Source organism: Psittacula echo (genome assembly GCF_963264785.1).
Source record: "Psittacula echo genome assembly, chromosome: Z".
Classification (NCBI taxonomy): Eukaryota; Metazoa; Chordata; class Aves; order Psittaciformes; family Psittacidae; genus Psittacula; species Psittacula echo.
The window spans coordinates 73,227,662-73,252,299 of NC_137742.1; the positions used below are offsets into that span (position 1 = coordinate 73,227,662).

At 40.0% G+C, this 24,638-nt stretch overlaps 1 protein-coding gene across 1 annotated transcript in view; it reads left to right on the forward strand.

Annotated features, from left to right (window-relative positions):
• The window catches only part of SLCO4C1 (solute carrier organic anion transporter family member 4C1), a gene marked incomplete at both ends in the record, with an annotated part of 37,066 nt that extends 36,800 nt beyond the window's left edge, over positions 1-266 (forward strand). The window contains one exon of the mRNA XM_080637605.1: positions 142-266. Within this exon, the coding sequence (XP_080493731.1) occupies positions 142-266 (125 nt within the window). The remainder of the gene's footprint in view (positions 1-141) is intronic.
• Positions 267-24,638: the final 24,372 nt, after the last annotated feature.

The window sequence follows — 24,638 nt, forward strand, 5'->3', positions numbered from 1 at the left end:
ATGTAAAATATGCTGAAATTCACAGAATCTGTTTTAAAGTCTTAGTGTAATTCACCATGTGAAACTTCAGAAGCAGCTGAAATACTGTTATCTGCTATTGAAGGTGACTGCAACCAGGATTCTTCTGTTCTTTGCATTCAGGTGCTTTTTGCAAAATCATCACGATCATCTTCACAGTCATGGCAGTATATTTGTATAAGCCTCCCGCAGCCAGCGCAGTGCTGTCACGAAAGGATTCAGAAATGGTATCAGCCGTACACACATAAGTCAGGAGCAAATGGGGCCTTTCAAAAGCAGCCAGTAAGAACAACACTTGTACCAAAGTTTGTGTACCTAAATAAAATTTAATTTGCTTAAATAAAAAGATCCTTTTTGATTTTTGAACAACTAAAAATATTTGTGAATGTGTGTAGTGTTCTCTGACTTGCTAAGCTTACTTTATAGAATTCCATTGTGTATATCTGAAAAAGTGACACTTAAATTTGCAGTCTGATTTTAGATGTTTCACAACTTATTTGAAACAAGATGGAATACTCGATTGAAAAAAAGAGGAAAAATAAACTAGTAATGGGAGAAAGCAAGTAACTTGATATATTAAAGGGAAATATGAATGTTTAAAATGGACTTATTATAATGTGCACATAATCTGGGCTAGTGCCTTAGTTGGGGATTTTGACTGTAGATACACTTGGGGATGTGCCAGTATGGCCATGTTTTGAAGATATTTTTACATGTTATCTTCATGCCAGAAGTTCACTTTCTAGTATTGTAGAAAAATGTGAATAGTTGTTACAGGATAGCTGGGTTTGCAACAGCAACATATTTGTTAATTTAAGTGCCTGAGTTTTTTTCTGTTATATATACAGAAAATTGCTGTCCAGCTGCTGTCTCTTAAGCACTGTTAACATTTTTCTATAAAATAAAACCTATTCTTTTACTGCTTCTGTGTATGCTCTGTCATTTTGAAGTGACTGAGTTCTAGGATTCTCAACTCCAAGAAACGTAATGCTGAAAGATACCAAAGAATACGTATGTGTCCTGGGTTCAGCTGTACCAGTCTTTTTCTCCTTTTTAGTAGCTGGTGCAGTGCTGTGTTTTTGACTTTCAGCATGGGAACAGTGCTGATAACACTGATGTTTTTAGTTGTTGCTCAGTAATGTTTACTTTAATGAAGGATTTTTCAGTCTCATGCTCTGCCAGTGAGGAGGGGCAGGGAAAGCTGGGAAGAAGCAGGGACAGGACACGTGAGCCAAACTAGCCGAAGGGGTATTCCATACCACAGCACATCATGCCCTGTATATAAACTGGAGGGAGTTACCTGGAAGGCCCAGATCACTGCTCAGATCAGGCTGGGTATTGGTTGGTGGGTGGTGAGCAATTGTATTGTGCAGCACTTTGTGTTTGTTTTCCTTTTCCCCTTTTATATTCTCTCCCCTTGTTATTTCCCTTATCATTATTATTGTTGGTGGTAGCAGTAGTAGTTTTGTATTGTACCTGTTACTGGACTGTTCTTATCTCAGGCCGGGGTTTACATTCTTTCGATTCAGCTCCCCATCCCTCCAGGAGCGGGAGGGAAGAAGGCAGGGGGGAATGTGTGAGTGGCTGCGTGGTTCTGAGTTACTGGGTGGTCTTAAACCACAACCGTATGCAACCATCAAAATGTAGGAAAATATAGCTTTAGTTGTTCATTTTGACTTTCAGACTGCATGCTATTAAAACTTCTATTTGCACAGCACAACAGATGTGCAAATTAGTCACTTTTACCAGGTACTAATCTATATTGCCTGATACTGAAATATTCAGTATTGACTGTAATTTTTTAATGAGCAAGATATCCCTTGCACTTGCTTTACTGTGTTTATGTAAAATTCATTTCTTTTGCAATGGCTGTGCATGTCACTCATGTAATGTATGCATGCCCTTTTCATCTTGTTACAGAGGCTGTACTCATTGACTCTACTAAGATTTTTAAACAAGTTTTATAGCAAAGAATTATGGAATATGAGTCATGTTTCATCTGTTCTTTAAATGCAGCTGTTAAACTTGGTAGAGGTTAAGTATACAACTCAAAAAGAGGATATCCCTATGCAGGAAATAAAGCAAAATAATCTACGCGTGCTGAAAGCTCAAGACTTAATGGCTTTTGAGGCAGAGGAGGAACGGGGCAAAATGCAACAACAGAGTTTATGCTTGCTCTGTTAACTTGAATGTCTCCTGATAAATGGGCTCAGTTTATCTCCTGTCCTGGGTTCAGCAGCAGCAGTCAGTTTTTCTTCTTCTTAGTAGCTGGTGCAGCGCTGTGGTTTTAACTTTCGGCCTGGGAAAAATATTGATAAAGCTGATGTTTTCAGTTACTGGTCAGAATGTTTATCCTGACCAAGGACTTTGTGAGTCTCATGCTCTGCCAGGGAGGAGGAGAAGCCGGGAGGAAGCAGGGACAGGACACCTGACCCAAACTAACCAAAGAGGTATTCCATACCACAGCACGTCATGCCCAGGATGTAGAATTGAGAGTGCCCGGAAGGGCTGGATCATGGCAGGGTGGGGGTGAGGTCCCGGTTGGTGAGCGGTTGTATTCTCTTGCTTGTTATTTCCTTTATCATTATTATTATTGGTGGTAGCAGTAGTGATTTGTGTTATACCTTAGTTATTAAACTGTTCTTATCTCAACCGGTGGGAGCTGCATTCTTTTGATTCTCCTCCCCGTCCCTCCAGAAGTGGAGGGAAGAAGGGTGGGGAGGGGGAAGTGGACTTCGTGGTTCTGATTTACGGCCTGGGCTTAAACCACGACATCTCCTCAGTTTATCTCGTTTATCTCCTGATAAATGGGCGCAGTTTCCTGATAAAGGGGCTCATAGCAAGATGGGTAACTTTCCTCGAAAGACCTACAAACTGATCTTCCATTAGGTTTGGGAATATGGGTTAAAAATCTCAATTCAGTTTCCAGTTTCTGATATGGTTTGTGCGGGGTATAGCGAATCACTTAATCATAGTAAAGACGTGCAATATGCTGGCTAAAGTTTGCTTTTCTTGGTCTGTCTTAGGCTGTGAAATCATAGACAACAATTTCTGCTGATTAACATGATTGTGCAGATTAAAATAGTTGTGGGGCAGAGTAACAGGAACTTCCTCTTCTGAGGAAGCATTGCTGTTGCAATTTATAATCTAGCCTATGACTTGTTACAGATTAGCGTTGCTAGTTTAGGAGAAGCAGCACAATGGTTAGAAGAGAGACCAAGTATTTAGAACTGGCTAAGTTTACCCATTCATCTTGTGTCACAGCAATGTTAAATAATTGATACAGCAATAGATAGTGGAGGGCAGTAGATGTGTCAAAGGTTTTACCAAGTGAAGGTCGCTGTCACAGACAAGCTGAACAAGTGTGAGTTAGGTATTTTGACAAGAAGGGTGAATTAAAAATTGCCAAATGAGTGAGCCCAGAGGGTCAAAGCACAAAGTCTACCTTGAGTCATGTCACTAGGTGCTATATCCAGCAGATCAATACTAGCTAGTTCAACTTCTTCATTCATGAACTGAATGATGGGTTAGACTGTGCTCTGGAGGAGTGGCTGATACACCAGAGGGTTGAGATGCCATCCATCCAGAGGGACTTGGACAAGATGGAGAAATGGGTGAATGGGAAATTGATGCAGTTTATGAAGGGAAGTGCAAAGACCCGCACCCAGGACAAGTAACCCCATATACCAGTAACATGCAGGAGGCCACCCAGCTGAAAAGCAGCTCTTCAGAGAAGACTCTTGGGTTATGGTGGACAAGTTGATGGTAAAAAATCAGTACACCTTTTCTGCAAAACAAGCCAATAGCATCCTGGGCTGCATTAAGTAAAGTACTGTCAGCAGGCTGAGGGAGGTGATTCTTCACCTCTACTCTGCACTTTTGAGCACACAGCTGGAGTTCTCTGGCCAGTGCTGGGCTCTCCAGATAGAAGATGTTACAGACTTACTGGAGGGATTGTGATGCAAAGGTGATTGGCGGACTGGAATATCTTTGATACTGAGAAAGCTGGGGAAGATGTCTGGAGAAAAGAAGGCTTGGGGTGCTGAGCCCTGAAAAGAGGGAAGCCAAACTGTTTTTATTAATGCCCAGCCATCTGGACAAGAAGTAGTGGGCACAAACTGAAACACATGAAGTTCCCTCTGAACATGAGAAACAGTTTTTCTAGCTGTGAAGGTGGTTAAACATTGGAACAGGTTGTCTGAGAAGTTGTGGAGTCACCGTTTTTGGAGATGTACAAAACCTGACTGGACATGATTGTGGAGTAATCCATTCTGGCTAACCTTCCTTGAGCATGGAGGTTGGAATAGGTGATCTCAAGCAGTCTGTTCCAACCTAAGTGGTTTCTGTAAGATGCTCCTTAGTGTGGCCTTTCTCCCATTCATCATATATTCTTTACAGAATATATTAAACATATATACATATATATACACATATATACAGAATACATATATTCTTTACAGAATCTTACAAGGGAAGACCTACTTTTCTTGCATAGTATCATTTGTTTCTTCTCTTAGGTTTTGTTGTTTGGTTGGTTGTGGTGGTTTTTTGTTTGTTTTTTTCACATTTTTGGTTATTGGTTAGCTAATACTGTGTATGTCTCACTGCGTGATATTAGTTCTTTTCATGCCAGCAGCGATAAAACTTTTCAAACAGCAGTTGACAGTCTTCTGTGATTTGTACATTTTCTGTGAGCCAGTGTTTAAAGTGCGTGGACTATTAAATTCTTGGACTCACATCTTTGAGGTTGTGCTAACTGTCACTGATTTGGGGTTTAAGAAGAATTTCAAGTATTGTCCAAAATAAAGATTGTTTAAAACTTTCTGCAAGTTGCATCTTCTAACTAGCCGGATTATTTTTAGGACTCATCCTAGTGCAAATGAGACTGTCCAACTAAAATATGTAGTTGAGTGAAAGTTTCAATTCATCTGTGAGCCAGAAGCAAGCTTCTAAGTATATTGCTTTGCATAGCTAGCACAAAAAGTTTATTGGAACCTCTGCTCAGTAAATCTGTAGGAGTCTTACAAGGCAGTGGCAGTAATTAGCTGTTATAGTTGAGACTAAACTTTGGATATAAACTTATTTTTTGTTGATTGTTCTTTTATCTTAAAACCAAGACTGTTTCTCTCTGTTCTGCAGGAAAAAGATGATAAGGCAATCTCAAACTCTATTTCAAGTGTGAAGCCCCTGTTAAAATAAGCCAATTTGTATTTGAGTGCAAATCATAGAATCATAGAATCATAGAATAGTTAGGGTTGGAAAGGACCTTGAGATCATCTAGTTCCAATCCCCCTGCCATGGGCAGGGACACCCCACACTAAACCATGTCACCCAAGGACTCATCCAACCTGGCCTTGAACACCGTCAAGGATGGAGCATTCACAACCTCCCTGGGCAACCCATTCCAGTGCCTCACCACCCTCTCAGTAAAGAATTTCTTCCTTATATCCAATCTAAACTTCCCCTGTTTAAGTTTGAACCCGTTACCCTTTGTCCTGTCACTACAGTCCCTGATGAAGAGTCCATCCCCAGCATCCTTGTAGGCCCCCTTCAGATACTGGAAGGCTGCTATGAGGTCTCCACGCAGCCTTCTCTTCTCCAGGCTGAACAGCCCCAACTCTCTCAGCCTGTCTTCATACAGGAGGTGCTCCAGTCCCCTGATCATTCTCGTGGCCCTCCTCTGGACTTGTTCCAACAGTTCCATGTCCTTTTTATGTTGAGGACACCAGAACTGCACACAATACTCCAAGTGAGGTCTCACGAGAGCAGAGTAGAGGGGCAGGATCACCTCCGTTGACCTGCTGGTCACGCTCCTTTTGATGCAGCCCAGGATACAGTTGGCTTTCTGGGCTGCGAGCGCACGCTGCTGGCTCATGTTCATTTTTTCATTAACCAACACCCCCAAGTCCTTCTCTGCAGGGCTGCTCTGAATCTTTTCTCTGCCCAACCTGTAGCTGTGCCTGGGATTGCTCCAACCCAGGTGGAGGACCTTGCACTTGGCATGGTTAAACTTCATAAGGTTGGCATCAGCCCACCTCACAAGCATGTCAAGGTCCCTCTGGATGGCATCCCTTCCCTCCGGCGTATCAACCGAACCACACAGCTTGGTGTCATCGGCAAACTTGCTGAGGGCACACTCAATCCCACTGTCCATGTCAGCGACAAAGATGTTGAACAAGACCGGTCCCAACACCAATCCCTGAGGGACACCACTCGTTACTGGTCTCCAGTCGGACATTGAGCCATTGACCACAACTCCCTTGTGTGCGGTCATCCAGCCAGTTCTTTATCCACCGAGTGGTCCACCCATCAAATTGATGTCTCTCCAATTTAGAGACAAGGATGTCATGTGGGACAGTGTTGAACGCTTTGCACAAGTCCAGGTAGATGACGTCAACTGCTCTGCCCCTGTCCATCAGTTTCGTAGCCCCATCACAGAAGGCCACCAAATTGGTCAGGCAGGATTTCCCCTTAGTGAAGCCATGCTGGCTGTCACCAACCACCTTCTTGTTTTTCGTATGCCTTAGCGTGCCTTCCAGGAGAATCTGCTCCAAGAGTTTGCCAGGCACAGAGGTGAGACTGACTGGTCTGTAATTCCCTGGATCATCCATTTTCCCCTTCTTGAAAATGGGGGTTATATTTCCCTTTTTCCAGTCGTCGGGAACTTCACCTGACTGCCATGATTTTTCAAATATGATGGCCAGTGGCTTAGCAACTTCATTCGGCAGCTCCTTCAGGACCCGCGGATGGATGCCGTCAGGTCCCATGGACTTGTGTACGTTTAGGTTTTTAAGATGGTCTCGAACCAGATCCTCTCCTACAGTGGGCCTATGGTCTTCATTCTCACAGTCCCTGCATCCGCCTTCCAAGACTTGGGTGGTGCGGTCAGAGACTTTGCCAGGAAGACCGAGGCAAAGAAGTCATTAAGAACCTCAGCCTTCTCCAAATCCTGGGTAGCCAGTTCTCCTGATAGCTTCCGGAGGGGGCCTACGTTGTCCCTATCTGTCTTTTATTCGCTACATACATATAGAATCCCTTCCTATTACCCTTAACATCCCTAGCCAAGTTCAATTCTATCTGGGCCTTAGCCTTCCTCACCTGGTCCCTAGCTTCACGGACAACATCCCTGTATTCTTCCCAGGCCGCCTGTCCTTGCTTCCACCTTCTATAAGCCTCTTTTTTCCTTTGAATTTTCCTCAGCAGCTCCTTATCCATCCAAGGAGGTCTCCTGGCCCTCCTGCTGCGCTTCCTTCTAGTTGGGATGCAACACTCCTGAGCTTGGAGCAGGTGATCCTTGAATAACAACCAAGAGCCTTGGGCCCCCCTGCCTTCTAGGGCTGTATCCCATGGAACCTTACTAAGCAGGCTCCTGAAGAGGCCAAAGTCTGCTCTCTTGAAGTCCAGGGCAGTGAGCTTGCTGCACGCTCTTCTCACTGTCCCGAGGATCTCGAATTTGAGCATCTCATGGTCACTGCAACCAAGGCTGCCCTGGAGCGTCACATTTCCAACCAGCCCTTCCCTGTTGGTGAGCACGAGGTCAAGCACGGCACCTCTCCTTGTCCGCTCCTCTATTACTTGCAGAAGGAAGTTGTCTTCCACACAATCGAGGAACCTCCTGGATTGCTTGTGCCGGGCCGTACCTTCACTCCAACAGATGTCAGGGTGGTTGAAGTCTCCCATGAGAACAAGGGCCTGTGAGCGTGAGGCTGTTCCTATCTGCCTGTAGAGCACTTCATCCACAGATTCCTCTTGATCAGGCGGTCTGTAACAGATCCCCACAATAATGTCCCCCATCGCTGCTCTCTTTTTAACCTTGACCCACAAACTCTCTGTCGACTGCTCACCCGTCCCCAGACAGAGTTCCATACTCTCCAGCCTATCCCTAACATAAATAGCAACTCCCCCTCCCCTTGTGCCAGGCCTGTCTTTTCTAAAGAGCCTGTAACCTTCCATTCCAACACTCCAGTCGTATGAGCCATCCCACCATGTTTCTGTGATGCCTATTATATCATACCCCCATAGACGTGCAAACATCTCTAATTCCTCTTGTTTGTTCCCCATGCTATGGGCGTTTGTATAGAGGCATCTGAGCCGAGCTCCAAATGAAGCCGGCTCATTGGCTGGAGCGGCTGGAATATCTCTGCATCGCTCCGAGCATTTATTGTAGGTGCTGACAACTGACTGGGTGTGTTGGGATGGAACGATGCCCCCCTCCCCCAACACATCTAGTTTAAAGAAACCTTGACCAGCCTGGCAAGCCTCCTACCAAAACCACTCTTCCTCTTCTTTGTCAGATCAGCTCTACCAGCCCCCAGTAGACCTGGCCTACTAACTTGGGTCCCGTATTCAAAACACCCTGTCCTGGGTTCAGCAGTAGGAGTCATTTTTTCTCCTTCTTAGTAGCTGTTGCAGCACTGTGTTTTTGACTTTTGGCCTGAAAACAGAGCTGATAACAGCGATGTTTAGACTGACCAAGGACTCTGTGAGTCTCATGCTCTGCCAGGGAGGAGGAGGGGCCGGGAGGAAGCAGGGACAGGACACCTGACCCAAACTAACCAAAGAGGTATTCCATACCACAGCACGTCATGCCCAGGAGGTAGAACTGGGAGTTGCCTGGAAGGACTGGAACGCTGCGGGGTGGGGGCGAGGTACTGGTCAGTGAGCGGTTGTATTCTCTTCCCTTGTTATTTCCTTTATCATTATTATTATTGGTGGTAGCAGTAGTGATTTGTGTTATACCTTAGTTACTGGACTGTTCTTATCTCAACCCGTGGGAGCTGCATTCTTTCGATTCTCCTCCCCGTCCCTCCAGGAGCGGAGGGAAGAAAGGTGTGTGTGTGTGGGAAGTAGACTGCGTGGTTCTGATTTACGGCCTGGGCTTAAACCACAACACACCCAAACCCCTGACTATGACACCATCCTTTTAACCATTTATTAACCTGGCCAATCCTCCTAGCTTTTCTAAGGTCTCCCCCTGTATGCTGGAGAATTGATGAAAAGACAATCTGAGCTCCAGAGCCCCTAACCACCTCTCCCAGGGCTCTGTAGTCCTTCTTTATGTTCTGCAGCCTACTGCTATCAACATCACTAGCACCCACATGGATCACCAGAAGTGGGTAATAGGACGTGGGTCTCACTAGAGCAGGCAGCCTCTCTGCAACATCCCTGATCCATGCCCCAGGTAGGCAACACACCTCGCTCGAGACCAGGTCAGGCCGACAGATGAGTGCCTCTGTCTCTTTCAAAGTAGAGTCCCCTACCACTATGACCCGTCTCTTTTTCCTGGCAGCACCAGTAGTGATCTTCTTTACAGGCACACCAGCCGGTTGTTTCTGGTGCAAAGTGCCCTTCCTTCTTAGCACCCTGCAGAACAGCAAAGCGGTTCTGGGTGGGGACAACAGCTTTAGGCGGAAGCTCCTTGTTTTTAATTGTCCTCTTCCTCTTTTTTTGGTTGTTTTTTGTTGTTACTAAGAATAAATGAATAGCTTAACACCAACATTCACCTTAGCAGCAGAACTTTTTTCCTGACTTCATGAATACTGAGAAAGGGGAAAACCCTGAATTTATGGCTACCATACATATCAATACTTGAAGTCTAAAGTATTTTTATATAAAGTAAAGCCTTGCTTGCAGTGTCCCTTTGAACATGATTAGAGATATCTGAACAAAGTGACCTGAGATGTCATTGTAAACATTGTAGTTGTAAACAAAATAGACCCAAGTTTGTCTACTTATCTGTAATGGACAGAAACAGATTCTTAGGAATGCTGGAGCTTGCTAACTGTTTTTACATATTTGAAGTTCATTACTGAGGTGGTGACAGTGGGCCTTGTGCTGGTTACTGATCTAAAACATGTTAAAGGTAGATCAGGAGTAGGAAAGTTAATAAAAAAGTATCCTTCATGTCTGAAAATCTTTAAGTCTTGTTGGTTGAGTAATATTTCAGTTTATCAGTGAACAAGTGGGAAATAAATATATAGTCTTTTGTTACAGTAGCAGAACTTATGCTTGTGATTTAATATCTGACCGTGGAGTGTTGTTTGTTTCTTGTTTGGTTGGTTGTTTTTTTTTTAAATTCCAGCAGATGGCTCTGTTTCTGCTGACATGAGTTAGATCTATTTCACTTTCTTTTTTGGTGGGAGCATTACAGGTCTGTAGAATACAGAGCAGAAAATATGCAGCTTTTGCAAAAAAATATTCTTTAATGGAAGACTGACATCTTTTGTCTGTTTTTGCAATGGCACTGATTTTTTTTCTGGTGGTAAATACATGAATATATTTGTTTATGGTTTCTTTTATTTTTGTGACGTATTTGTGCAGCACTCTATGCAAGTCTATTTTTTGTATGGGTTCTTGTGTTTCTTTTTCCCCAAAACCAGAAATCCCCAGGCAGCAATGGTCAGTTAGAGAAGCTTTACAAAAACACAGAGGCAGCAAATTAATCTTATATCTTGGTAATAAATGATTCAAAAAGGCTGGAATGTGTTATTGGTGTGCTGCTCCCATAGCAAATGTACTCAGAATAGTGAGTCTGCTGTGCAGAGGAGTCTTATGAATTTGGGCTGCCTATTCCTGTTTATACATTTCAAAATCTGTATAATGTGCGTGCTGGTAAGTGGTTATAAAACACCCACTCCAGTCTGCAGAATTCTTTAGTAAATGCACAAAACAAAAGTCCCAGGGCTCATAAAAATATTTGTTCTCATCATTATTAATCTTTAAGCATTAATACTGAATATGTGATTTTTTAGCATGAATTTGAGCTCTGGAGGAGAGGTGAAATATAAAGCAGGAAAATAAAATCCAAACTGAGTAAGGACATCATCGTTCCCTCCAAATTATTTAGGAATTTCTAATACATAAGGCTAACTTGAACCCTGTTTTGCCCCCAGTATTGAGGAAATATTTAGCTTGTTTGGAATAAAAGCAAAATCATAAAGTGGGCTCATTTGGCCTGAAGACAACGAAGGTTTTGCTATTTATTTAAAGGTAATCAGGGATCTTAGACAAATTGCAAGACAACTGTTTAATGTTTGAGGGGCTTGCCATAAACCCAGCTGGAGGAAGTTGCTGTCACAAAATTGAAAAGGTTTGGTTACTTATAAACCTTATAAGAAATGACTGAGCTATGACAGAAATGCAAGCTGGAGAGAGGAAATCTGTGCTTTTCCTACCTAGTCATCTTTTAAAAATGTCTCACTTGTCATGTTTTAACTGGCTAGATGTAGAAATGCATTTCACAGATTTGGATTGCAGATTAATGCAAATCCACTTCTTCACCTTTACACTTTGCTTTTCTCAGGCATCTGTTGTCATTCGTTTGAATGGTAAACTGTTCAGGCTGTACATAGAGAAGGCTCCAAAACACCTGCAATAAGTGAACTGAAGCTGTTCCAGCAAGATATTGGCAAATAAACATGCTAAAACAGGAGATATGAAATGAGACAAAGGAAATGAGGGCTGAAAATCTGACACATGAAAGGAAATTCATGCAGGAGATGAAGAAGCTTATGTTACCATTGTATTTCATTCTAGTCAAAGTGAATGACCTTCATTTGACATGCTTGTAAATCAATTATTTGTGCTTATGGGAACACAAGGACGTACAGTTGATGATTGCATAGGAGCATAACCTCCTGGAAGCAATCCCTGGAAACAAATCTGGTACTGTTTGCAGTACCAGACGTCTACTATATGTAGCAGAATAGCTAGGAGAAAAGAAATGCATTATATGCAGTTTAAAGAACTTTAACTTTCTGATGCTGTAAAAATGTTTTGCCTTCTTGTAAGGCTGTGTCTTTCATATGCATATATGCTAGTCTAATTTTTGTGATTTTTGGCTTACTGGGTAATATGGCAATATTTCTTTTCAAGTTAGCTGGGTTTGATCTTTAAAAACATTCTCTTGAGCATGGCTCTGCTTTTCTTTGGGTGCCACATCATTTGCAACAACACTGCAATGAAGAATCTCTTTACTTTTTAAAAAAACAAGACAAATGTGATGTATTCTTGCCAGTTCCCTTCTTGCTTAAGATTTTCTCCATGTCCTCTTTGAGAAATTTTTGGCTGTGAGTGATTCTGTACCAAATTTGACAGGCAAAACCAACGCAAACTGTAGAACTTCTAGAAAAGTTCATCAAACTTCATCAGGATGGATACCTGAAGTTTCTTTAGTGCCACCCACTAAAGAAAATTATAACTCAGCCATCAGCCTTTATAGAGCTAGAGGTCAGCCAGATGATTGCATGTAGATCTGGAGGAGTAACTGCTGCTTGTAGAAGCTCAGTGAGACAGCACTGGGAAGGCTGGAAGCTGTGCTGATGATGTGGGACAGGGCCACAGCAAAATAGGCTTTGTTGATCCAAGCTCATCAATCAGCTGCTTTCTGTAAACCTCTCTGCTTTCCTTTCACTTAGATACAGCTTTTGATTACTTTCTTGTGTGACCACGTACCTCTCTGCTCTTGTCTTACTCCCAGAAAAAGAGACTTTTAAGATTTTTAAAAGGCAACTTTATTCTTTCAAAAGTATTTCCTAAGATGTGGGTAACAAAATGGTTTTTTGTTTAACCTGCACTGACCAATACTGAGAGTAATATAGGCAATTATTTTTATATTTAAAAAGCTTAAAGATAACGCAAATTTCAGATTCATTTAGGTTTAATTCAGTCGCGGCTTGGACTTCATAGAGGTACTAGTTTTGCTGAGCATTTACTATTGAAGAATTGTCTTGCACACCCTGTTCACTTGGTCTTCCCTAGTGTTTTGATCCTACCTCTCTGTGTGGAAATGTTTGACTTTAATCATGTGGGCAGTTCCCTCAAAGTATCTGTAGATTTGAAACTAAGCAGATGCATAAATGTTTGTAAGGAAAGGGATACAAGCAACTCTGAGCTACCAAGGCAGTGGATGCTACCTTGAAATGGTTTTCTCATCGTGTTCATGCCTTCAGAAAAACATGCTGTCATTTAAAGCATGAAGCCCATAAGAAAGGCAAAGCTATTAAAAACAATTACATAAGCAATTAGATGTTATTAATTCAGTTCCTGTATAAGTCTTTCCTACTTTGTGGATCATCCTGCTTTTTTCAGTAGGACTTATTACAACCTTTTGGAGCATTCCTGTTTTCTCAAATACCTGAGCTGTTATGGAAAGTCTACCTCAGAGCCTTTGGAATTAATTTTTTTTTATTAGTATATTTCAAAAAGCACTCTGTATTTCCTTTATTTGCTAATAAGCTGAAGTATCTTGGACATTTTTTGAATAGGGAAGTTACAGTCCAGGGAATAGTTAAGTAGGTATTTTGTTTAGCTTTTCATTTATTTTTCAAGAATTTGAGGCTATGTGTGTGAAGAGAACTAAGAAGTGCCTGAGCTTTGACAAGTTTAAAAATTACCCATGTCTAAGTTTTCCTCCTGTTTATTAGTGAGAGTCAGGCATTAAGGCGCTGAAGAGGACTAAATTTCTTAGCCTAGCCAATGTAAGAAGCCACTCTATAGTTTTTGTTACTCGGTCTCCCATGCAACTTTTGAAGTGCTTTACACAGTTGCCAGGGAGCGATCCTCAAACTAGGTTCTGGGATATTGACTAAAGCAATGAAAGTTTCCGTGTATTATGTATCGGTCTGTTATTTTTTTTTTTTTTTTCATTTCAAGGCATGCAAACTGAAAAAACCTCAGGTGAGATTATGTGTGAAAAGCAAACAATACATGCTTTCTGCGTTTCCTGCATTACAGTCAAACAACTCAGTGTACAGTGGTCTACTGGAGAAAAAAATGCTATCCAAACATGCCGTATAAAAAAACTTCAGTGCAACAGCAATGTACCAGATGACTAAGCAGGTAAGAATTAAGCCAATCAGTAGTAGATGCTAAGTGTTTTTATTTTCTTTTTTCACCCTTTGAACTTGTACAGTGTGCATGCTGTGCTAACGATGTGCTTGATTTAAAGTGATGTTGAAAATGTAAGTCAGTTCAGGACCATGCTGTTCTAAAAGAATTGCTATAATGGATGCATTTGTGATGATACATATGTGTAGAATTGTGTGGAATGCACAATGTTGTTAAATAACAGTTCCACTTCCTAAACTGATTGAGCTTTGTATTCCTTGCTATGCGTAGTTGTATGGTAGGTTTTAGGTTGTTTTTTTCTTTTTTTCTGGTTTGGATTTTTTTGTGTTATGTGCTTTGGTTTGGTTTTTCGCAGTAGTGCTTGAGCAGGTATGAAGGCTGTTGCTGGAGGCTGCATGCATTAATTGAGAAAAGTCTACATTTTTCCTCCCACTTTTAATTAAAATAACAAACATAAAGCTGCTTGGAACAACATGGGAACTTCTGAATTCTAAACTTCTGTAAAACTAAAAAACCCAAAATGAACAGCTGCTATGATCACTGTGTGAAATATTTATGGAGATATCAATGCTTGGCCAGAAAGTGTATCACGTAATAGAACGGTTTGATGTGGATGTTAAAGCCCTTAAGCTACAGAGCAACAGTTTGTTAACAATAAAATGTGATGGAAATCAGTATGGACTGGATGAAATTTGATTCAGCAGAACATCTGTCCTGGACCCTAGAAGTGAGACACACCTTTGCAAGCTACATACAATAGCTACATAAAAAATGGAAAGTTGGAAACATATAGGCAAGTTTTAGCATGTATTATTTAATCAAAGTACTTAGTACTGATGAAGATAAAAATTGTTCAAGAGTAGAATATGTACCAACCAAGAGGTGTATTTGCAGGATAATATAGTGAATAAGCAGGGAAAAAGATCTATACCATTTCAATTAGGTATTTTTATATTCAGCTAGCTTCATGCTGATGGTTTTCCTGCTCAGCTAGAATATATTATTATATGCTATTTGTTAATGAAGATCATTATACCATGAAGTCAATTTCAGGAAAATCCATAGAAAGAAGAGATGTAATTGCTGCTGACATGAATCTGGAAAAAACTTGCATGATAGGTGGAGTGGGCATTCTGTGTAGTACCTTGCATATATATAATTACATATTAATGTGCTTTTTGAAACTTACTCTTCAATTTCAGTGTTTGGGAGAGCTTTGTGTTTTGTTCATTGTCTTATGATAGCATTTGGAACTGGAATAAGTACAATTCAACGTGTTATCCCTTGTGTACATAATTGGCAATACTAAAGTTGGTGTGAGCACAGTGATTAAGTTTGCCTCTTTCTGAAGAATTAACAACCTAAACTAGACTGACAGAAGTGATCCAGTTAATTCCTCCATTTGTTGGCTTGTGCAGGTTTTTTTTAATATTTAAACAGTCTCTGCAAGTAGTATGGTTTATAAATCACTAGCAGAACCACCTGACCTGGGCTCAGTTGAGTAGGGCTCAATGCTGTCACTATGTGCTCTGTGGTAAAACTGAAATCTTTTTATACACATGGTGAAAGGGCTATAGTGTATCATTTATAAGACTCTATTCTTTGAATAGATTAAACTTAAGTTGAATGGTATTTCATTTGCCTGTGGAGTCTGTAGCAGTTTTCATGGATTGCTTGGTGCATTCATGATATATTTTGTTGTCCTTCATTTTCATGATGAAATGAATAAAGCAGAAGGTGATGGTTACCAGATTTATCTTGTAATTTCTTTTTTTTTTTTTTTCTGCCATTATTTATGGCAGACAAAACATTTGCCTTTTATTTCAGTTTAAAAATTTGATTTACAAAGTAGCAGTATCTCACATGTTCTTTAGAGGGAAATTAGAAATGGAGAGAATTCATTACTTTTAGATTTAAAGAATCAAAACCATTAGGAAGTTGTGCTGATTAGGTTTGTTAATATTTGCCTATACAATAATGTCTTTTTAGCATACTGAAAAAAAATCACTTGTAGGTGGTAGGAGAACTTTGTTAGGAGATCCACATATGACATATTTTAACATTAACATTGCTAGAAGGAGCCCTGTGTTTCATTATGAAGACATTTCAGAGTGTTCAGAGGAAGTTCTGCTAAAAGTTTTGTGTCCTCAGCAATCTGAAAAATAAAGCAACTTAATGAAATGCCTGAAGGGGCTATTGATATGTCCAACTGCAGTAAAATTTAGAGGTAACTGAGCTGCATTTTAAATACTGAAGGTAGAAGCTCCTGCATGGACTAATTTATTCAACACTTCAACTTTTACGCTTGTTCAGGCAACTTCAGATGAGTAGAAGTCTTCAATGTAGACATCCTCAGGGATCCTAAACTTCAACCTGCGCTATAAAGCAAAGCTGCCTGTGATTCTTCTACCTGGCAAACAAATGTGTATTTATTGTTGTCAAAGGGAACCACGTTTAGTTGTTCTTGAGTGAATAATTTATTTTCAGAAAGGATATTAAGAGAGTAAGAGGAATTGAGATAGACAAATGGGCACTGAGGTCCCCTTCTCCCCTTACCCCATATGGTTCTAAATCATTGTATTATCTGCACTTCAGTGACTACGTCATCAAACAATAAAATTGAAAGCAGTTGCGGCCCTTTTAAAATTATGATCCTAATGGGAGTTTATTTCTTCAAGCAGCAAATCCAACTGCTGAGATCAGCATACTGGCAGCAGAAAATTAAAATGAAAGTAAAATTCTAACTGTCAGCATCTGATGCAGAGCAATACAGCACTAACCATTAAATCTTATTGTTCTCTCTACAGACGGAAAGGGATGATGATGATGACTTTTTTGACATTTCCAATACAACCCTGTTGCAGAGTCTGCTTTTTAAAGAATTATGTGCCTGTACAAGATACCCTTTGCCTTCTACAGTATTAGTCTTGGATTCATGTATTTAATTTTTCCTGCTAATTCTTACAGAGTGGTCTAGCCCTAAAAAGCTTCTTACAAGATTAGGTTTATTTTTTTCACAGACTAAAAAGGAGCCAAATCTGAAGCATGCCATGTCAGCTGCAGCACATTAAAAAAGGTTTTCTGCCTTTTTTCCTGGACAAATTAAAACGTAATTGTACTGGTGTACAGTTCAGCAATACCCCAGTGCCAAAAGTCTTGCCAGATGCTTCATGCAGCACTTGTGTCCACACATCCAGTATGAAGCTGAGCCTCTGCTGGGTACAGAGTGCATGGTGGGGCCAAATGGTTCTTGAGAGGCTGTGGAAGGCATCACAGTGAAATTGCATGCTTGGCAAGGATTCAAAAGGTTTGGTTTGCTGCATTAGCAGTGGAAACTGGGAGGCTGAATTTTTCAAGGGTCCATCAGTGTAGAAATTTAACAAACACAAGTCCTATGTTATACTCTATTTTTATACATAATACTGAAGTTTATTTTAGAGAAAATGGTAAATCTTTCAGAATTCCAAGTATTTAACCTATTTCAGGTCTTGGGTGAACAGATAGAAAACATATTTTCTTAAATTGTAGCTTTTAAAAATGTTAGTTTGAGCACTGGAAATACATGCTGGAAGTTAAATCTGGTGGTGACAGGCTACAAACACCATTTATAGGCACTGTAACACTTTTGTATTCAGACTTGCATCCCATTAAAAATCCCACTGTGAGTGTGGTGAGCCACTGGAACAGGTTGCCCAGGGAAGCCGTCTCTGCCCCATCCCTGGCAGTGTTCAAGGCCAGGTTTTGCAGGGCTTGGTGCAACCTGCTCTAGTGAAAGATGGCCCTGCTCGTGGCAGGGAGTTGGAACTGGCTGATCTTAAGATAACATAGGACCATAAGGCCTTTTCCAACCCCTACCATTCTATGATTCTATGAAAATAATTGTTAGGGTTGCAATAACAAGCCCTAAAGTGACAAGAAAGTACAAATCTGTAGCTATTTCTGCCATGATCAAAACAGTGAGATGAGCCACTGCATTCTTTATGTGCATAGTTTCAGGGTTTTTTTCCCTTACTTAGTTCCTCCCCTTGTATCTTCTATAATCTACTTTATCTTCAGGTTACTGCAAATGTTATCAAGTTAGAGAATGGCTACAAAAACCTCTGGGTACTATGGAGGTATTTTTGCTGGTGGACTTTACTGTGAAACAACATGACCACATAACTGAGTTATAGTAATGAGCTAGGAGATGGTCTTGCTGGTACTGTATTTTTTCTAACCAAGTTCATTAGTGGCTATTGTTATTCACAGGTGATTCAAGCCATCCCAGGAGGGATAATTTTATACCTTTGAATGGAGACCAGGCTGCATTTTACTCTGTGCTTCCACATCACAAGGCGAAATTAAAGAAGAGATACACGTGTTTTGATCTGAGAATCAATCTTTCATTCTTCAATGCAGCTTGCCCAGTCATCTCATGCTCTGCTTGTGAAAATATTATCTGGGCTTTTAACACCACTGGGGGCAACCATGGTATGTCTTTGTCCTGGGTCACAGTGATGGATTTGTTTTAATTTTCATGCTTTCATCCCAGTTGTGCATATCACATCTACAAGAAGGCTGATTGATCGCTTATGAAAAACAATAAAAAATACGGAAGTAGTTTTTGTGTTGCTGTGATGGCTTTAATTGCTGGTGTACTTCAGAAAAACCTTTGCCCATTTCAGAAAGCCATTCAGCCCATGGGGCAGCAACACTCATTCAGTCTGAGAGGAGGGCAATGTCTGCACAAAGCTGGTAGCACTGATCCAGAGGCAGGTTCTGCAGTAAGAAAGTTGTGTTTAGGACAGAAGTCCAAATTTCAGATTCATGAAATCCCTTAGTGACTGCTGTCTATCTCAGGAATTGCACAAAGTCTAGAAGCACCTCAGTATCTGCTTGCAAACTTCTCCAGATGCTTGAAGATGTGCCTTTGGGGAAGTCTCATTAATTGTATTCAAACTAATTATATTTCTCTGATAATTGGAGCAGGAATACGCATCTCTTGCCTTCCAGCTAACTGTCCTAACAAATGAACACATTGTCATGGTATGTAGCAAACAGCTGAAAACTAGCTCTGCTCGTGTTCTGATTTGACAAAAGATATATGACTTTAATTAGTGTGATGTTAAACTCAAGTTAATAAGCTCTGCTGAAAGAAAGGACATTGTAACTCAGGCTTAGCACCATGCTAGCATGATTGCATGGCTCCTCACACTTGGAGCTATGTGTCTGCAAACCTGGTACCTCTAGTCTCTCTGAGCAAGAAACACTGAATTATTCCTTACATAAGGGAATGTGCTGAATGAGAAAGGCTGAATATGCTCCCTCTGCTGCAAACTTTCTTGCTTTAATATTTTTTCTATTTCATCTTCCATAAAAAAAAAAAAAAAAAAAAAAGAAACACAACTTTATTTTTAGGAGAAAATACAACACATACAGTTGCATGGAATAACATGCAGTGAAACAGACAATAAAAAGAAACAACAACATGTCTGTAAAACAACCATGTAAAGCATGATTGGAAATACATTTCTGTGCCAATGACATCTACATTTCTGTGACAATGACATCTTGGTGCTCCGTATTTATTTTCTGTTGAAGCTCCCAGTCACGTGTGCTCACTTACTAAGTCAAAGCAAGATTTTTTTAATAGCCCACACAGCATGCCCAGTGATTTATCTGAAATTCAAGCTGTGTTCATTCCACTTCCTACACCATACAAACTTTCTGGGATCAGAATTTCATTGGCAATCTTGTTGATGCATTTTGCAAATGAACATCTTTCTTTCCGTAGAATCGTAGATTGTTTTGGGTTGGAAAGGACACCTTAAAATCATCCAGTTCCAGCCCTCCTGCCTTGGGCAGGGATGCCTCACACTAGACAATGTCTCCCAAGGCTCTGTCCAACCCAGCCTTGAGCACTGTCAGAGATGGAGCATTCACCACTTCTTTGGGCAGCCTGTTCCAGCGCTTTACCACCCTCACAGTAAAGAACTTCCTCCTTATATCTAACCTGAACTTCCCCTGTTTCAGTTTAAACCCATTACCTCTTGTCCTATCACTACAGTCCCTGATGAAGAGTCCTTTTCTGGCATCTAAGTTTCCTCAGCAGCTCCTTATCCATCCAAGGAGGTCTCCTGGCCCTCCTGCTGCACTTCCTTCTGGTCGGGACACAACACTCCTGAGCTTGGAGCAGGTGATCCTTGCATATCAACCAACAGTTCTGGGCCCCCCTGCCCTCTAGGGCTATATCCCATGGAACCTTACTAAGCAGGTTCCTGAAGAGGCCAAAGTCTGCTCTCTTGAAGTCCAGGGCAGTGAGCTTGCTGCACGCTCTTCTCACTGTCCTGAGGAACTCAAACTCAACCATCTCATGATTGCTGCATCCAAGGCTGCCCTGGAGCATCACATTTCCAACCAGCCCCTCCCTGTCGGTGAGCATGAGATCAAGCATAGCACCTCTCCTTGTTGGCTCCTCTATTACTTACAAGAGGAATTGGTCTTCTACACACTTTCCTCAGCTATTTTGACTCTAAGAATTTGGCAGTATACATTACCATAAACTTGATTTGGATGCTGAAGAAAACAGTTATATCTGAGAAGACAGAAAAAGAAAATATAGGTATAAATGACAAGATTACTTTTTGTTTTCAAAATCATTTAATCTTGAACCAACAAAAATTGGTTTGGACATGGTATACAATAATTTCTTTCCACAGATATCTAAAACTTTAGCACTTCTCCCAACTTTTAGTCTGTTTCTGTTTGAAATCAACCTGAAACTTTCGCTTTATGGCGCAGAAAATGACCAAAATCTCAGAAATGTAGTCTAGTGCCTCCTTCCAAATAATACTTGAAAGCAGTGAGAATATTTAGAAAGATGGTGATCATTGTCATATATAAGGTAAATCTACATGCTACTTTCAGATCATGATATAAATCTACATGCTACTTTTAGATCATGATATAATGTATTTATTACACAGTACAGCCAAACTGAGAATTAGGAGAAAGCACCTTTCCTGTTCAAAGAGATTCAGTCCAGTATTGAAGGACGCATAGGGCAAGGCTGCAGTTTTGCGGTTACTTCAAGCTGCAGTGGTCACATTCCTCAACAGTACACGTGCACCTCAGATGAATAGTCACTTCTCTGATTTGACTTTCTGACCAAAACATTATGCTGGCAAAAATAAATGGTTATTGCATGGACAAACCAAGGTGTGGGGTGAAGGAGTGAGTGGGGAGAAGGATGAAGGGATGACCTTCTGATCGTATGCGATGGAGTTTCTGCTAGCTCAGTACACGTCAGTGGAATGATGGCATGGAGGGTGGAAAATCTGGTGAGCATTAGTGCTGTATCTGACTGAGTCATTTTGCAAATTTGTTCATCTGTCATTTAACATTGCATAATCTTATTTAACTTGTGATTGTTTATGCTTATATAACCTATTGAAACAGGAATAAAAATGGATGAAAGTGGGTTTTCTGTTGTTGTTCTATAAGGGTGCATCTGAAAAGCACATTCTAAGGAATATAAAAAGATTTATAATGAGAGGAGGCAATGACTCTGAACAGGTAGTTGTGACAGGCTGTGAACCCTTGAGTTTTAAAAAACTTTAAAAACCTGAGCAAATTGGTATAATTTTTGAACTAGGATTTGGAATAGGAAGTCAGACTAGATCACTTCCAGAAGACCTTTCAAGCCTGTGATCCTATGATCACCGTAAATGACCTGTCTTAGATTATGTATTAAGGCCATGGTAAAACTTGGTGGATTTTTCCACTCATCTCCTACAGAAAGCCTGTATTAATTGTAAGCAATTAAGAGGGAGGTAACCTGTATGCAGTCTAACCATTTTTCTTTACTAGATTATCTGAACCTGACTATTAGGAATATATTTTTTTTCCTCTTCAATCCTCTGTGCTAGTTTCTGGTTAGCTATTTTGGACCAGGCATATGTGCCCTGGATATATCAGGAAAGAAGTTTATTTTAGTGAGCTGTAAATGTTGACAGCTTAACGATGATGATTCTTTGTGGGCAGTGATTCTCCTTTCTCTAAACTTTAATTGAAGAAACAGAAAAGCTACATTCCTTGTGCTTTAATGTTTGAGTGTGAAGAAGGTGACTTAGCATCAAAAGACCTAAATGAATGATTCTTAATCACAGTTGGATTCTTGTTCTTCTGCTAGTTAATGACTAGCTGGGAGGAGTTAATGGTCCTCAGCTGCATCTTGGACCATTAACCACTGAGGAGATTATTTCTTAGTAAGTGCCTGCTGTTAAGAATTTTACTATTACAAGCTAAACATATTTTAATGTCTTCTGAAATGCTTGTGGGTTTTTTCCCTGAATTTTATTTGCATATGGGATGTCATTGCTGGACTTAACTTTTTATTTGATACCACTTGAATTGTCAACAAAGAAAACACCAAAATGAAAGTTCCTTCTGGTTTAAAAACTGAAGGAGCAAATACTCAAAAGTATTTTATTATTGGAATTGAATGAAATCCATTATTTTTAATACATTTGAGCAAGAAAGAATTTCTATCCTCCCCAGTGTGCTTGGGGTTAGCATAAGGGCAGGAATAGTGATTATATGTAACCTACATAATTTGTGTAGTGTTGGGTTTGTTGCATATTAGGAATGTGAAGCATCTGTAACTCCTTGGAATATGCACTCTACACATAAATGTACTCAATGTGTTATATTTTTTTCTTTATGTTCATCTTTTATTATCTGTTGGCAACAGCTGTGCAATAAGTTCGAGATGAGTGATCATGAAATCTTTGTATTGTCCCAAATCAATTGATGCACTTAATGTTAGAAAAGATGGGAATAGGAGCAAAATCTTAGATTTGTTAGCGAGTTTGTTCTGGAAAATTTCCACATAAAGCAAGCATCTTTAATATAATGATTCTATCTACTGGCCCTGGAAATTACAAAAGCTCTAGAAATTACCCATATGTTGTTTGTTTGTTTGTGGTTTAAAAAAAAAAAAAAAATCCGTTTTGCAATTTTAAAATCTTTGATCCTTCTCTTTCTATTAGCATACAAAGTAGTATTCTATCCCATAATATTACAGTATGTCCAGTCATAGAAGAATTCCTATTGAAACACCTCCCATATTTCCCATTTTCCTATCAGTTTTGAAAATTATATGGCAAATGTAGTCCCTGGCAGTCTTTTGACAGACAAAATGCAGTAATATGCTGCTTCGTAATGGACGTTCTATGCTGAACTTGATGTGTAAAGATGCAAAAGTGTTATTAAACAATTCTGTCCTGGCTGGGAAAGAGGTATAGTAAAAGTGATTGCTTTACTTTAACTGTAACATCTAACAAACTGAACAGCAGAGTTGCTTCAAATTAGAGAAAGTCTGTTCAGTCTAGTCTGCTTTTGCCTTAAAGCTGATCTGAAACCACTTAGCTTATGAAAGAATATCCTGCTATTTCTGGTTGAAGCTGAACACAATATGCCTGGTTCAGTGTTCAAGTAGTAAAGCAAAATCTAGAAAGAAGGATATGGGAGCTTGTTTTTAATACTGGGATGTCCCATTTTGTTGGGCTGCTAAACAAAATACTGATGATGGAAGGTACATTTCTGTTGAAAGACAGCTCTATAAGAATCAAGTTAGTGCTCTGTTCTGGTACCATAGATATAAAGGCAGGAATTAAGCCAGTCACCAGAGAGATTCTTGTGGACTTACATTAAGTAGAAAACATTCAGAGGAAAAGAAATCAGAGAGGTCACAAAACAGATCTGAAAGATTGGAATGGGACATCCAGGAACTGACCAGAATGCTGTTGTACTTGGACCCCACTTGATCACATTTCATCCCATTGTATCATAATGTATCATACAATGCTATTTGAAGAGAAGAATTTATCAAGATACCATAGTGGGTATTGCAATGTAGGGCTTGCAACTCTTTTCAAAGACATTTATTTCACTGCTGTGATCATGTTGTATCATTCATTTCCTTTTTCTATCAGCATCTGACAGAAAAATAAAACATTGTGTAAGGCTGCTGCTTAGTTTTGTTGCATAGCATGAAATTTAGTAAGCACTAAAATGACACTGCCAGAGATAATTCTATAAAGGATTTCAGTTGCATTATCTATATAAGTTCAGGTTCTGATACCCTGGGTTGTGCAGAAAAACACTTTCTATTTTCTGCAATGTGACTACTTATGAAGTACAAATACATGTGAATATGAGCTTAGACCTTCAGGGGTTTTTTATATTTTGTGCATTAATGAATAAATTTTTACAGGGCTGTGCACTTTAAAATTTAAACTTTAGCTTCCTCCCAACATACACCTTTTGCTATCAATGACATTTTAAGGACAGCTTCCAAGATTTTTGAATAAAGAAATTAATGAAATACAAACACCTTTTTTTTGGTAGGGTAATTTTATCTCCTTTCATTTGAATTTTTTTTTAGTAGATTATGACTGTAGCACTGGAATGCATATTTATTCAGAGGGCCTGACTTCCTGAGAATAGAGTGCATCAAGGACATCTGTTATGTTGTATGAGAAAGTAATAAATTATGTTTTATGAAGAAGTTAATAATGCAGAATGCTATTGCTTCATGCACAGTTTCTAATGGCTGATAATTTGCACTTTTGTTTGTGTATATGTGTACATAGGTATTAATATATATAAATATATCTTGCAAAGCAGCTCTTGCTGCTTTAATATGTTTATTGTGTGATATATTGTCTCTTTGATGCTTGTCAGGATTTCAGCTGCTAGATGGAGCAGGATATTAGGATTCCCTGTGGTTA